At 40.9% G+C, this 16,395-nt stretch overlaps 1 protein-coding gene across 3 annotated transcripts in view; it reads right to left on the bottom strand.

Moving 5' to 3' along the window:
• Positions 1-1,787: 1,787 nt before the first annotated feature.
• slc36a1 (solute carrier family 36 member 1) overlaps positions 1,788-16,395 on the bottom strand; it is a 53,125-nt gene continuing 38,517 nt past the window's right edge. For all 3 annotated transcript variants that reach the window (XM_036004777.1, XM_031317112.2, XM_031317111.2), the window contains exon 12: positions 1,788-2,131. In XM_036004777.1, the coding sequence (XP_035860670.1) occupies positions 1,857-2,131 (275 nt within the window). In that variant the 3' untranslated portion in view covers positions 1,788-1,856. The remainder of the gene's footprint in view (positions 2,132-16,395) is intronic.

Here is a 16,395-nt window from a genome sequence, read left to right on the forward strand (position 1 = left end):
AAACAGGAAACATCAGTGCCTCTATCGCTGCCACAAGAAAGTTATAAAAACACCATGAGCGTCAAAAAACAAAACACAAGCACTGAACTGCCCGGGAGTTTGTGTAATGGCTAAATGTTTCCTTTAACAACAAAGCACTCGCCATGTCTCGCTCGTCTCTAATAAAGCTGCCTTTATATGAAAACGTTGAAATCTATGAACGATCTGGCGGAAAACAGTAATTGTGAAAAATAAAGTCTACTTGTGCTTTGTTGGGCGGTTTAAGAACACAACAGGACGTCACACAAATGGGCCGTTTCATTGACAACTTCCCCCCCCGCAAATTGCCGGTGTGAATGCCCACTTCTGATCGAGGCAGCGGTACACCAGGAACTCCTGTGTTTTTGAGTCTGGTGGCTTTGAAGAAACAATAGATGGCTAAAACAGCTTCAACTATCCCTTTAATATCTCTAAATTAAGAGATACAGACTCCTATTTTTTTTCCTTTGGTGAATGTAATTTACTTCCGTACATCTAAGCACTAATGTAAACGCTACGCACATGCTCGGACGTGTGTAACCTCGCTCTCAGGATTCGATAAGCAATATCGAAAAGCACAATTCCTAAAGAATCCATAGTTCTTATTTAACTGGTTCCAACTCAGAACCATTTCAATACTCAACCCTTTCTTTGTTATAGGTTTGGTTAAAAAAAAACAACCTGCTGTAGGTCATTTGTAGATACAGTTACATGATTTAAAGTTTGCGTGACATGTTGTCTATGACAAAGTAGTGCACTGCTTCACTGAATAAGGCATAAATCAAAGTGTAAAAATTTTTTTTTGATGGGTGGTCGAACTCTAAAAGCTTTAAATGAGAAGCTGTTTGGGTAACAAGTCCACATTATTTCAGCAACAGCATCTAATCTGGAAGTTAAGAAGTTTTGAAAGACCAAATTGATACCATTTTGTGAGGTAGTTTGATTAAACATTAATATATTCAGGTTGTCAAAATGATAACTTACCTCTAGAAAACCCTCCGTCTTAAAATCTTATTATTTAGCCTTTAACATAATTACAGTATGCTATCCTTAGATTGCACTAAATTCCTAGACTTGATGAAATGTGAGTAACTGGAGGTTGTCATGTATGTCAGCTAAGACAGGACACTGTACAGCAGTGACATAATGAAACGCAACAAGTTAAGCGTGACTTATGGTTCTGCGGAGGCTACACGCAGAGCTTTCGCCGTAGCCTATGTAAGTGGCCTGAAGCTTATACTTGTGCGTTGGTGCGTGCATCGATCTCTTTAAGAGAACAGCAGGGCCGGCATGTTTGTGTGTGTGTGCGTGTGTGTGTGTGTGTGTGTGTGAGGGGAGTGTGTGGTAGAGCGAGTGCTGACTGAGTCATAGTGAGAGAAACAAAGTGTCTCCCCTGTTCTTTCTGACCACGGTGGGAAATCCGTAGCAGGAAAAGTTAACCCTCTCCTTGATTTGATGTTGTTTATGGAGAAGGAGAACCAGGAAATCAGTAGGGGCAAAAAAGCAACGCTACCAAGCCACGGCCGAGCGTCACCGCGACGTGTAGTTATAATTTTTCGAGAGGTGCACGTCAGGCTACGGCGTAGGGTCCACGTACGTGGTCATGGCGTGGATTTAACGCAGAAGCATAAATCACGCTTTAGCGTCAAAAAAAACTTACAGGTTCTAACAGCCTAAACTTGTGATAGATTAATACTTAAATGGCCGCCATATCCAACAGCAGCAAACCGAATAAGAAATAATAAAAAAAAAAAAAAATGTTCCCTAAAATGGTTTCTAAATGGCCTGGGTGTGTTTTTTTTTTTTTTCATCCACCTGCCAACAGTCCCTTCACCTCATCACTGGACCATGTAGGAGGAGAACGCCTCTTCGCGTTTGAGTCCGTTACGGGCGACGATCTCGGCGATGGCGATGTAGGTTCCTGTGAGGAACCCGATGAAGCCGATCACGCTGATGATGATGTTCCTGACGGTTACCAGCGGCGACAGGCCCTCCGTGTGAAAAGTTAGAATCTGGAGGATGGGAGGGAAGATCAGCGCCAGGAAACTGCTGCTGACCGAGCCAACCAATGAGATGACCAGGTCCAGCTCCGGTATCAGGATGGCGAGAGCACCTGGAGGAGGACAAGCAGAGAGACATTCACGTTGGTTAATTTGCTGTTTATAAGTGGTTCTTTTTTCTTATCTCAGCTTCTTGAGCGATGGCTTCAGGGTTTTCCCTGCCATTATAAGGTTTAGGTGCTTAACACCCGAGCCGTTTGGGCAGTAACTAAGCCCTAAGAATGAACGTAACTAAAAGATTTTCTCAGATCTAATGATTGTGAATGAAATCATTAGTTGTTTGTCTCTAAGCTTTTTGAATGTCATTTACTTATGATCCGCTCTAGCTTTTCCAACGTTTCAGACACATATATGGTGATAATAATGGTCCAAAAAGATGTATGATGATGATGAAAAAAAGAGATGCAAAACTACCACAAAAGGGACACAGTGACTACAAAGGGATGCCAAAAGAACAGAGCCCCAAATAACCCCAAGGAAAACTAAAATGACCAAAAAGAGACACAAAACCCCAGAAAAGACATATGTTTGGGGAAATTTGCTTTTTTGTAAATTGAAAAATGCAACATTTTCTGGAGCAAGGACGCCTAAACCCCTGCCGAATACGCGCACCTAAGTTAGAGGATGGATACTCGAACCGAGGCCGTCGGGATCCGACGGGCTGGGCCGGGTTCGGACAGATATTTAGAAATGATGTTCGGATTCGGGTCGGGCTCGGTCACATCAGCGCGATAAGGCATTGAACATTTTAAATTTCAAAAAGCTTATTATGTAGTTGCGCGCCTGTGTTAACGTGCGCTTGTTGCCCTGTGTGCGCTGATGTGCTCATCTGTTGACATTTCCGAATGCCTTCCTGCAGTTGCTTAATAAAAGCGGGCTTTCCACACAAACAAACGTACATGTATCATTAATATGAGAAAAAAAAACGGGATTTTAACTGTGTCGGGCTCGGGTCGGGCTCGGACATAAATATCTTAATGCCTGTCGGGCTCGGGCCGGGTTCGGTTACTGCTGTCGGACGCGGGCCGGGCTTGAGCAGAAAAATGCGGCCCGATCCGCACTCTAACCTAAGTCTCCCACAAACCGAGGGAAAACACTGGGATTAAAACCTCATTAAGACTGTGACCTTTAGCCTCTTCGGATAACTAAATATCATCTCTCTAGTAAAGAGCATCTCTTCTGATGTATCCATCTATAAAAGCTCAACAGTGAGGTTCCGAAAGTAAAAATTCCATTAATTTTCTCCATAAAGATTTTGATTATTAGCCATAATGCTTAATCTATCCAAGGTTGAATTACCACAAGCTACGAGATTGTAAAACAAAGGTTTACTCCCCTGTAGAAGCCAGAAGTCTGCATATTATCAACCTTATTTTAAGAAAAAGACATTTTATTCGCAATGTCATGGAGAAGTACTACACTACTAGTATTGCATTGCCAGACCTTCCTCCACAGCGCTGCGGAGGAGGGTCTGGCTAGTCCACACAGCATTCTTGGATGGGAGAAAAAATGTGCTCTGGTTTATTGCCAAACCAGCGCCGGATGGAGCTACAGTGCCTCTGCAAAATAGCCTTGAGAAGGAACTTGTTTTGGTAGAACGTGTGTACGTTCAAAGGTTGTTTTAGTCGTGCAACAGAAAACTCAGATTGGACAGATAGTCTAGCTAGCTGTCTGGATTTACCCTGCAGAGATCTGAGAGATCAAGAAGAAAAGAGGGAGGCATGAGAAATGAGATGAACTGCATCAGGGAATAAAGGAGGAGGAGGAGGGAAGTGGAGTAAAGAGATGGAAAGGTTGGGGAGAAAATGACAAATTGAGAAGGAGAGGGCAGAGATGCTGCAGTGAGAAAAGAGAGCTGTGATTGTGTGTATTGTTTTTCACGCGTCGGCGGGAGCAGTCACAATTCTGCCACGGTCACTGAAGACCTGAGGCATCTTCACCCGTTGCGAGAGATGGGCATAAACAGAGACGCGCAGCCGTGCTCAGACAAATCAAGCGCCCGCTCAGACGCGGCGCTGCATTGTCACGACTGAGGTTATGAGTTTCCGTTCCCGCTGACACACTCCACAGCGAAGCTCAAACCCTTAAATGTCTGCACACGGGCAGTTATCACATGCATGGACACACCAGAACAGAGGCATGCTTGCTTTGCTACACACACACACACACACACACACACACACAATCACACGCACTTCATCTCTCGCTCTGTTTGTTAGCTCAGTTAGTCGGATGTTCTTGATTTCTCTGTACGTCAGACACCCATTACCAGCGGTTGATAAAAGGACTGTGAAGCATAATCAACTGCTTGCTGCTTCGTGTTCACAAAGTGTGTCATAATTAACTTATTGGGTGACGGCAAGTTCGAGCTTTCATGTGACAGGTATAGTGAAAGCACCTCGCTGCCACACGCTCGGGGGGAGTAATCCTGTCACTTCCAGGAAAATGCCCTCGCCGGTGAAGGGTGCTCTTCAAACTACATTTGAAGCTTTTCCGATCCATCAAATACAGGCAGGCTCTGCCGTGGAGAACGGCGAGGAGGGGGAGTCGGGCATACCTTGAGATCACACTGAGCCTTCATAGCAAATAATCCACAAGGCTGTAGCTAAAAGGCGGGCTGCTGTCCCCTGAGAGCGAGGCAGAACGTGGATCATTAGGCAGAATCAAAAAGGGCTGAAGGGGGAACGCTCCGAGCACACTAATTTAGCCGTAAAAACTCAGATCTTACACAAACAAAGAGGAAACACTTTCTTCCTGTCAGCCTCCTGCTGGGGATTTGTTATGCAGGAGAGCACTCAAAAAGACAAAGACGTCTGAGAAGGAAATAGATTAGGAATAGATCGATTATCGGTCCTGGTCTGGCTGCTGCTTAGTGGACTGAAGCTCATTAAAGATAGAAGGGAGCTCGGTCTTCCCAACAGACTGCCAGGCTGTTTTCACCAAGAACAGCAAGTGAACATTTGAGGTCTGCACATGCTAATGTTAATTAGCCAGGAGTGGATCTACTCAGCATGGAGCCAGCAGCAGCAGCTACATCAAACTCTGCTGACCGAGAAATAAAAAAAAGTTTGTATCATTTTCAATTTTCATTTCAAGATCTGTCCTCTTTTCTGTCAATGCCCAAATCAAATACGACCAAGAACTCAAACAACATTGGACAATTTCCTTGAGCTTAAATGCCTCAACCAATATCAGCAAAGCATATTAAGAAGAGGCTGCACACGTCGCTATGCATCTCATCTTGTGACGAATTTAGTTAGTAAATTAAAAAAATAGCCACACTTAATAAATATATACTCATTTGATATGTGCAGTGGCACCACTGTTCCTATTTCCTGAAGGTAAATGCATTATTTCACAAAAGTGTATTTGGTTTTTTAAACGATATCAACAGAGGTGGTCTTCCTTTCAAGCGGCCCTATATACGACTAACGCCGTGTAACCAGTAACCAGTATCGTAACTCGAGCACGGCGTTCGTCTGGTCGTGACTGTTTTCCCAAGATGGCGCCTGCTTGTATACGTGAACGGTTCTGTCTTTATAAACTATCTTTTTAATAAACTGTCTGTACACTTACACAGTTCTCAATATATGTAGGGACCCTCATTATGCTACCGTGGAAGTGTGGTGCTATTTTGAGCCTTGTTAGTGGTATAGAAATAGTGATTTCTTTTTACTTTACTCATGCCCCGATGACTAAGCTAATATAAGCTAATTAGCGGTTTATACTAAAACTTGGCACATTTAATTAGCATGAAAACATATCCCAGAGAACGGTCGACTCGGTAATCATGTGTTATTAACCCCTAGGTTTATTTTGCGCTGGATTTGTCCTTTAAAGTGCTCATATTATGCTTTCTGGCTTTTCCCCTTTCCTTTATAGTGTTATACTGTATATCTTTTTTGTGCAGGTTATAAGTTTACAAAGTGAAAAAGCCCAAAGTCCACCCCAAAGGGACTTCATCTCCAACAGAAAACACTGTTCACAAACTGCTCCAAACAGCTCTGTTGTAGTCCAGCCTTTACTTCAGAGACAAACTTGGTCACTTTGGAACACACGTTATAATGCTCACCTAGCTGCTAGCATGGCACTCATACTCTGCAATTGACTAGCTAGCAGTACTTACTGTGCATGTGTGACTCCCAACAAAGATGGAACAGAAGTGAGATGTCTCACTCTGTAGCTAAAACAGAGAGCTCAACACACAGGGTGAAAAGAGGAGCTGCGGCAATGTGCAGTACAACAAAAATATGGTGTTTACTGAAAATTAAACCATGTAAACCTATTCTGGAACAACCTCTAAATACAATTATGAACCTGAAAATGAACATAATTTGAGCACTTTAATGCTCACATTGATTTTTATTCATTCCACTTAGGTGGTGTCCAAAAAGGCCATATAAAAAAGGCATGAGAGATCCCCTTTGATGCTCACATTGATTTTACATTCATTCAGCTTGGGTGGCCCTCAAAAACGGCTTGATTGCTGCACCCAAGCCTTATAACCGTAGGGAACGTCCTGCCAGGAACCGATTTGCTTGGACCAACAACAAGGTGGAACTGTTACTGAAAGGTATGTAAGCCTACTAGGGCTGAAACAACAAATCGATAAAATCGATAAAATTCGATTATTAAAAAAGTTGGCAACGAATTTCATTATCGATTCGTTGTGTCGCGCGACACACCACTCAGTCGCGGAGATAAAAGCAATTGAGTTGAGTGCCGTGCGGAGCGAAAGAAAAAAAAAAAAAAGAGCAGAGCAGGGTTAGAGGAAATACGGAGAGAGACCGGAGAGACCCTTAACGTTGTTCTGAAACACATGGCGGAGGCAGAGAAATCATGTTTTCGATTATTTCACACTAAATAAATCGAAAACATGTTCATTGCAAGATCAGCAAAAGCGACACGGCATGGCACAGGCGCACCACGGTGATGATTCAGCACCTAAAACAAACATGTTGGAGTCCTTGATGAGGAGGAAGGGAGTTCAACAGCAGGGTAAAGACTACAGAATCCTACTTTTGTTCCGTTTTGAAGTGAGGAACGTAACGTCCCTCTTCTGGTGCTGGTGGTTTATGGTTTACTCGTTATCCAGCTTGACCAGCATGACAAGCTAGCGTTAGCTCGTTAATAACAGTAGTAAAGCAGGACTAAAGACACGTTTTTATTCACTCGCCTTTTTTGGCCCATTCATTTTCATCATATATATATTCTGTTCTTTGTCCCATATCAGTTATTGTTGACAAATATATTTGTGTGTGTTGTACTTTTTAATTTCATTTTAAAGTTCTTTTATAGCACTTGGTCATCTTAAGCTGTGTTTAAATGTGGGGTACAAATGAACTTAACTTGCATTTACTACAATGATGGTAATAATTTAATGAATAAGCTTCAAGTGAACGTGTGTGTGTGTGTGTGTGTGTGTGTGTGTGTGTGTGTGTGTGTGTGTGGTCTGTATCTGCTCTTTGGGTTTCTTACCTTTACACAACTATTAACTAAAACAACAAGTATGTAAGTATGTATTGAGTTGATGTAAATTAATGCTATTTTGTTTTTTTTATCCGATTCATTGATTAATCGAAAAAATAATCAACAGATTAATCGATTATTAAAATAATCGTTAGTTGCAGCCCTAAAGCCTACCTAACTGATTAGACCGACTGACGTGCGTCGCCATTTCCAAAGGTCTCCGTTTGCGTCCGTCTAGAGTACAAAGCAACCCCGGAGTTTTCAAACCAAAACGGGGCAGCAGTGTTTCCAAACGCTCTGTTTTAGGGGCTCGGGAACGGCGTAGTTTTGTGGACCTGAGGCACAAACATTGGAAAACCCTGGAGCATATAGTGTTCCAACCACAGGACAGTTGATTTGTCCAACCTCTCAATGACAAATCTATAAACCATAATGTTCGAAAGAGGAAGACAAAGTGATAAAATGTGCTGATTGACAATATTTCTGATGCATTCTCGTCAACAGAGTACATCATCTCATGCGCCATAATGCCTAACGATCAATAACTTGGCATCAAACACACCTCCTCTGCCCTTATGTCTGAATACTTCCTCTCTCTCTCTCGTTCCCTCCTTCATGCCGTCCTTTTCTCTGTCAACATAACCCCTGGCTCACCTCCCTCTCTCTCCTGCTGCTACATCACCATGATGAGTCAGCAATCAGCTTTCTTTCCTTTGCTCCTGATGAGCCGACAAAAACTCTTCTCCAAACCAACAGACAGTGCTCTGGATGAATCACTCTGCACTCTTGCTCAAAGCACCGATGTTTCCGATGTACTGAACTTTTTTTTCTGCCGCAAGAAAAAGACGGAAATGGTGAAGCTGCAAATCTGAGGGACTACAAGGAATATCCATCTGACTAGAAGAGCTGGTTTAATGGTGATACCAGGGAGATTAACACAGCAAATTATACTATGTTCGTTTAGTTGACTGATCGGAAATGAATAGACAACTCAATTAATCATTTCAGTCTTTTATCAAACATTCTCTGGTTACAGCGTGTGAAATGTGAGAATTTGCTGCTTTTTTATAATTGTAAATTGATCATCTTTAGGTTTTGATTATTGCCTGGTCAAAAGAAGACATTTATCCCCATGGGTTCTGGGAAATTGTGATGGACATGTATCACTCTACTAGTGGGGTGGCTCCACAGACTGTATAAAATACATACTCTCCATGATGTCAACCATAGGTTTCTGAAGAGTCAAAATGAACCTTGAAATGTGCGGCTGCCATTTTACAAAGTTATTTGTAAACATTTGACAGATTAATCGAGAGTCAGTTGCAGCAATACTCAACACAGCTGCTTAGCCTAATAATACCAATCACTGGTAACAGAGTAACTGATAAATCATTTTATTTAATCATTCTTCAATGATCATTGTTAGGGTTGATACCAAGACTGAATAAGAACGAAAATTTTGGTGCCTCATTTAGGAGCCTGACTTTTTTTTTTTCAGAAGCATCGCTGCACGGGACGCTACGTTACCGTTAGCTAGCAGCTGGATTAAACACAATGGTTAAAATGCTGACAGCTTATGTTAAGCGGTGCAAAGTGTGACTGTATTTCCCTGTAGAGGATTCCAACACCGGGACGTAACAGTCTGACTGCAGCTGCCGTTGTCGGAAAACCAACACAGGCGGTGCGTTTACTTGAAACTCGCCAGCCTTGTGGTGCATTCAAAGTTATTGGAAAATGCCCTTTTCACATCTGGTGCTTGTTTTTGTCATTTACCAGGAATTTACTGGTGAAATAAGTTATTGTTATAAGTTATTGTCATTACATTATTAATAAATAATTTAATTTTGACAATATGGCCTTAGCAATAAACAAGCCGTTCTTTAATGTCGCCAACTGTCGTTTTGTGCTCCTCTTTTATATTATATACATTATACATATATATATTTCGGTTCAGGGACCGGCACCGTTTTAAAAGTATCGTTTTAGCACTGGTATGGGAAAAAACCCAAACGATAACCAACCCTAATTATCGTATGTATGTTTAAAAGTGCTGGTTACTGTGTATATTACTGTATGGATGTAGATAACGTGCATGATTCTAATGCAAGGGAAACATTTTAAAACTACTAACTGGAATAAATAATAATAAAAAAAATTAATATTCACAAGCATGTTTTTGTTTAGGGATGAGGACGTCTTGGCTGGATTGACAAAACTTTCTTTATACTTTCCTGTTGCAGAGGAAAGTGAAGTTTTGTGGAGCGTACCTTAATTTTCAGAGCCGTCCTTTGTATACACCTCAAGCCAGTATGAGTCATCATGGCTCCAGCACAAAATAGAAATCATTTTTACTTTACAAAGAAAACGTAATGTGGGCTTGACGAGGAGGTATATCTAGCGGGGGCTTGTAGAAAAGTACAAATACGTCCTTCCGATGCAATTACAAACTTTTGTTGGAGGGGACGACTGTCCTCGCTAAACTATTGCTTCTAGATTCTCTACAAATGGCTTGAATTTCTTAGGGAAAATAAATAGATCATTTCAGCCCTTTGGCCAAAAAGATGTACACTCATCACAGTAACCAATTTGATTTATCATGGCTCATTGTTGTTTAAAATTACAAAAATACCAGGCAGCAGAAGCTATCACTACAATTCTTCCCTGTGAGCACGTGTGAGGATTCATTTAATCAGGAGGTGACAGTCTGCTGGGGGAATGTAATTAATTTGTTGTAGATGAATATTTTTTTAATTTTAATTTAACCGTTCAGGATGTAGAGCGGCCTTCCTTTAATCAGAAGGTTGGTGGTTTGATCCCTGCCCCCTGCAGTCTACATGAAGTGTCTTTGGGCTAGATACTGAACCCCAAATCACTACCAATGACCTGAAAAGAAGTAGTTTTACAGTGTGGTATTAGTACTTTAACTTACATAAATGATCTGAATACTTAATGCAGGCTTGTGTTGTAAGGCGCTTTAAGTGGTCGCTAAGACTAAAAAATATATTTAACCATAAGCCTCAATTAAATCAAAAATCTCTTTCATTCATTCAACCTCATTGAGGGCAGGACCCAATTTACTTTGTTACTTTTAGGCAGTAACAACACAGAGTTACAAAGAATGGGTTTAGCTTCACTCCTACGTTCCTGCTCACACTGTTTACTGATTGCTTTCCAGCCATACTGGCATATTAGCGCTGTGTTAATCGCTAGTCAAATCACCTTCTGCTGCGGTTCTCCTTCACATTGAAAGCCTTCCCCGGGGACCTAGCTAGAGGTCTTTTTTGTAAAGCAAAGATGGAAAATACAATGTATTGTTGTTGCAGAAAGTTGTTAGTGGTGCTTTTCTTCAATAGCAATTGGTTAACATAACAAGATATGGACATATGTGGCACACTTTGGCCAGTAGGAGGAATATTACAAGAAGAAACAGCCACAGTGAGCTGTTAGATGAAGAGCTGCAGACTACAGGCTCGACAGCTCCAACATGTTATCAAGGTAAACAACACCTTTTTGCAAGCACTTTGGGTCAACTGCTGTTGTTTTCAATGTGCTATATCAATAAAGATGACTTGACCTGACTTGGCTGTCCTTGAATGGCCACGACACAGGAACAGCTCAGTGGGAGTATCCCCAACTTTTACCCTCTTGTTCAAACTCTACATGACTTGCAAAGGACATCTGGGCATAAGTCCTTCCCGTTAATGTCCGACAGTCACATTCCTGGATTGTCCTTACCTGACCAGAGTCAAATCACCAACCCATTTCAGGGATTTCAAACCTTTCTTTAAACTTACGCCTCTAAAATAAACACAATCACTGTCCCTATAATTATAGGCGAGTAAAACTGATTTTTCTGCATTCTGTTCTTCAATAGGCAAAGAACATCTTAGGGAAATGATTAACATGCACATCTGCCCAGAATGCAATATGAAATTGTTTAAATCAGTTTTATGCTCAGATCTCCAAGCTGTAGTAAATTGTTGCTATCTTGCCCTTTCTCTGGATCTTTTAGGTAATTTCTTGTTTCCAGCATCAATTTTTAGGCTTCTCCGTGCAAGATTTTTGATTTCATGCCCGTTTAGATCAAACAGCATTGTTTTCACCAGACCAAAGAAAGACTTGTGTGCCTATGCCATTTATGTGGCTTTCAAGTGAGCATAACGACATGGAAAGGTTGACAGATAAAACTAAATGCTTCTCACAGGCGTTCTGGACTCAACTTAACTGGTTACAGCTCATTTAAAAAAAAAAAAAAAATCACACAAATGAGCAGCAGAGTGCTTTTCTAAAGAGTCACAGTGACTTTAAGTGCATGGAAACAGCTGCACAACAAGCCATGGTAACCATGCATTAAAGCATCCAGAAATTAACCAAACCATGCAAAGCACACGCTATTTAAATACATGTTATTTTACTGCTGCACTCACTGAAGTTACTGTAAAGCTTGAAGTAAATGTCAAATAAAAACAAAGCCACACTACTTTATTAGAGAATTTTAACAGTCTATGAAGACTGAAGTACCCTTGCGTATAAAAACACATGTCCCAGTGTTGAACATAAATAAGAGGGATAAGACCTTGAACAGCCTACTGGATTTTATGTGTGAAGAGGGTAATAAGCACCAACAGAGAGAGTGCAGTGTGATGTTTAAGCATGCGTGTCTGTGAGAAAAATGTACAGCGTGCAGACCTGCCAACCTTGAAGACATTTTGTGAGTACAACATCCCCCCAAACCGCGCGCGCACCCGACAGCCCGCTGCCAATGTACGCTCCACCGTTGCCCACCCACCAGTGAGAAACCTAACACCATAATACATAATAGACACATGGCGTTTGCAATCTGAAAATGTAGGTGGAGAGGGGATAGATTATGATAGGCTACTATGAGTAGGTCATATTCCTGCATATTGTTACAAATATTATGAATTACGTCACACACACACACACACACACACACACACACACACACACACCTAGATATATGTAATTTATATTCAAATACATTGTTTGGCTCATCACTACCTCCTAGATTACAATAAATTATTATTACTGTGTAGAAGAATGGAGTGGATGAATGGCCGTAGGTGTACTGAAACTAAATGTTTTCTTATATCCTGTCCAATTTTGTACCCATATATTTGTTAGTCTAACCAATAGGAGGCGGAGTGAGCTAATAAATAGGCTTAAGTACTTCTGTGTTAAAGATGAGAGTCAGACCAGGTTAACAAATAGCCTTCTTCTGATTACTAAAGTAGTCTAAGTAATAATTTACTCATAAAGCAACTTTAAATAGGCCTAAAGCAACTATTAAAAAAGCACAAGATTGAAGCCTGGCAGACACGACTATAGGCTAATAAATAACATGAGTCAGATATTTTCAGATAGGCTTTTCAAAGATTGACATGGGTGACATTGCATATGTCAGTTGCCATCACATTGGCCTAGAAAATAGCCCTACTGTATGCTATGCATCATTAACTGAGCTCGTAACAGCTGGACTCCCAGTTATGATGTCAAAATCATTATTTATGTTCATAAATTCAAGTAGGCTAAAAATAGCCTAACTGTTACCTTTATCTTACGTTAATCAGCATCTGGCCTGTCTAAAACCTTCTAGTTTTCTAGCCATTCCACCACTTTTCTAACTGCCCCCAACTAATGGGAAAGATGGCGGGTGTGACAGGCTAGCCTATTGACACTATGAACGTTATGTTTCTTATCGTCCTTTTATTTTTAATATCATTATGTTTCGGGGGGGTGGGCGGGGAGTATTTGCATGAGTGTATCGCTGCTGCCTGGAGACCTCCTGTCTCATTCCTGGGCATGTCCAACGCTAAGCTCAGATGTTCAGAATACGACGGTAAACTCAGATGTTCAGAATAGCCTACGAAATCGTGAATTATTTTCTAAATGAAGTCACGGTTAAGTTAGCGGGCATGAGAGGCATGAGACGGGAGGTCTCCAGGCTGCAGCCATACCCGACTCGTATTAACCATACCCGAGTATTTGCATGTGGGACTGTGTTCGTTACCTGTTGCCCCTTCGTGACTGATATCGATGTCTGTCTTGCACACGGTGCAGAACGCGTGATGAGGTAGCCTGGACATGTGGATTCAAGGCCACTCTCCCGATAGCTGTCAAGTTTCCGTAGTTGGTTTCCGAACCTTTTTTTGAGGCGGTTCAGTCATGGCATACAAGCCTACAGTTATCCGGCCAGCCTAGCTTGCGTGAGGCACTGAATTGAATTAAACATGCGAAGCATTTGGCTAGGAGGGGCAGGTGGGCGGAGGGTTAAAATGCAGTGCTCCGATTGGCCGAAAGCTACTTATACGCTGTGGCTGAGCGGCAGAATCAACGTCATATAGATTACATAGAAACTGAAACTGGCAAAATGAAAGATGCAACAAAATCATACATCCATGAACAAAATGCGTACCTAGAGAGCAGGGAATCGTACAAGCGTACTTAAGGGTCAAAATGCGTGCCGAGTACGAAAAATGCACGTACATGCACGTGTCTTTAGGGCCAAATTACAATGAATACAGATGACTGTTTACCTTCTGCAGCAAAGACGACAACTGTTTAAAAATGATTGCTCTAAATTGTACGCCTGTGAGGGAAAGTATGATGAATAAGGATGTTTGCTGCTTGTTCAGAGCCTGGTTTAATGAATAAATCCATATCAATATCTTCTGAAACTATGATTTTGAAATAATTGACCTGTATCTTGAGTAAAAATGAAAAGTGGGCTACAGAGCAAACATTTTTCCTGGATAAGATGGAAAAATTCAGATTAAGAGGACAAACTGGCCACATTCATGAGCGGGCAGTTGTGCCTTAAAGGTAGAGACCGGTAAGAAAATGGAAATCTCTGTTTTAAATCTGGAAAGCACATCTGAGCAAGGTATTTATAACATTCTTCTGTCAATCAACAGCTAACCTACAGGTGTCCATCATTGAACCAGCAATGCTTTGCAAAGTGGTGATGAAAACAAATGGGGCTTAAAATCAGACCAAAACAAAAAGAATATCTCACACGTCAAAGAAAGTACTTCTGCTGGCTTGCCTGACGGACGATAAATGGAAGTTACGGTCAAAAGGCAACAATCAAATACGTCAAGTGCAAAATCACATACAGTGATTCAACAAAGGTTAGGACAAAATCAATTTTGATACACAACAAAAAACACAAAACTATTCTGGTACCACACCGTGATGAGCTGCCACTCTCTTTTTGAGGTGCATTGTACGACAACAAAATGTTATTTAGAGACCTTTCTAGCCTGACATGTCATTTGTTTGAAAATTTACATTTCATTGTGTGATACCTGCAAGATGCCAAAAAAAACAACGAAACAAACAACCACAAAAGGCAATGTTATGCAGTGAATAGAGGCTGCAATGTCCGTCACTCCTTCCTTACATTTGAAAGTGTTTGACTGAACAAAGACGACAAAAACCGATGAGGTCATTAAAATTGAAAAGGTTTATCCCCTGTGCAGGAATATTCTAAGCATGTTAATACGCAAACTACCTTAGATATCTTGTGTGGAAAGTCGACTTGATTTTTGCCTCTACCAAAATAAAAAAAATGGTTCATCCTCTGTGAAACAAGATTCATTTTAAAGGTAATCTACCTATTAGTTCTGCCCATATTTTTGATTGGGTCAACATTATTTCATCCAGACATTTATCTGACATATATTGTAATCTACCTGCGTTGGTAAAATGGAAATTTAGGATCAAACAAAAAACATTAAGAGTCAACCTGTGGGGACTACCAATATCCCTATGAAATGCCATGCTTTTTTCACCCAGTAATTGTTACCCAGTGTGGTACAGATGGACAGACTGACTGACTGACCATCCTGTTATGGCCATTGAAGTATTTAGATAAAATAACCAAATCAGTAAGACAAACAAAAACGTATACTCCTTTGGATAATTTCCTTTCCTTCTTTTGAGCAATAAAAGTTTTTGCTACAGAGTCAATTATTGTTTAGCGTTGTTATAAACCATCTTTTCAGATGAACCGCACTTAAGTGTTTCAATATAATTCTGATATCCAGAACAGTAACGTCTAGTCGCCTTGCAATGAATATCAAGTGAAGATTGTGCCATCGAAGTGGACAATAGGGCTGCAACTTATGATTATTTTCATTTTGATTAATATGCCGATTATTTGTATGGTATGGTTGTATAGTTTGGTCCATAAAATGCCAGAAAATGTCCATCCCAGTTTCTCAAAGTTTAAGGTGCCTTTACATTTCTTATGTTGTCCCAAACCCAAAGATATTCAGTTTATTATGATATACAACAGAAAAAAGGATACCTCCATATTTAAGAGGCTGAAAACTGCATTTTCTGCCATTTTTGCATACAAAAACAACTACATTAACGATTACAATTATCAAAAAATGTTTGCGATGATCTTTCTATCGATCGACTAATCAACTAATTGTTGCAGCTCTAGTGGACACAAAGTCAAATGGCCTTCAATGTTCCTTCCACTTTAAGAAGTTCGAGGAAAAAGTAAGAGTAAGCTAAAGTAATAAAAGTTAAAAGCTTGTTTCTTTGAACAATAACCATATTAAGCTGTAAGCACCTCTGAGAATACTACAATAAAAATAATGACAAAGAGACCCCAGCACTGCAGGCAAAGACGCTCCCAGTAGAGTTGACACTTAACTTTATCTCTTCACCAAACAAGGCTGAGGAGAATATAACAAGCGATGTGGATCAGAGAGAGACTTTTGTCGTTTCTTGGCTTGACATCACACTGACCTCTCTATATTTAAGAGCCCGTGGGTGCTACTCCAGGTTTTTGAGGGATCTAAAAGTGCAAGAA

This window comes from Sander lucioperca, chromosome 1 (assembly GCF_008315115.2).
Source record: "Sander lucioperca isolate FBNREF2018 chromosome 1, SLUC_FBN_1.2, whole genome shotgun sequence".
NCBI lineage: Eukaryota > Metazoa > Chordata > Actinopteri > Perciformes > Percidae > Sander > Sander lucioperca.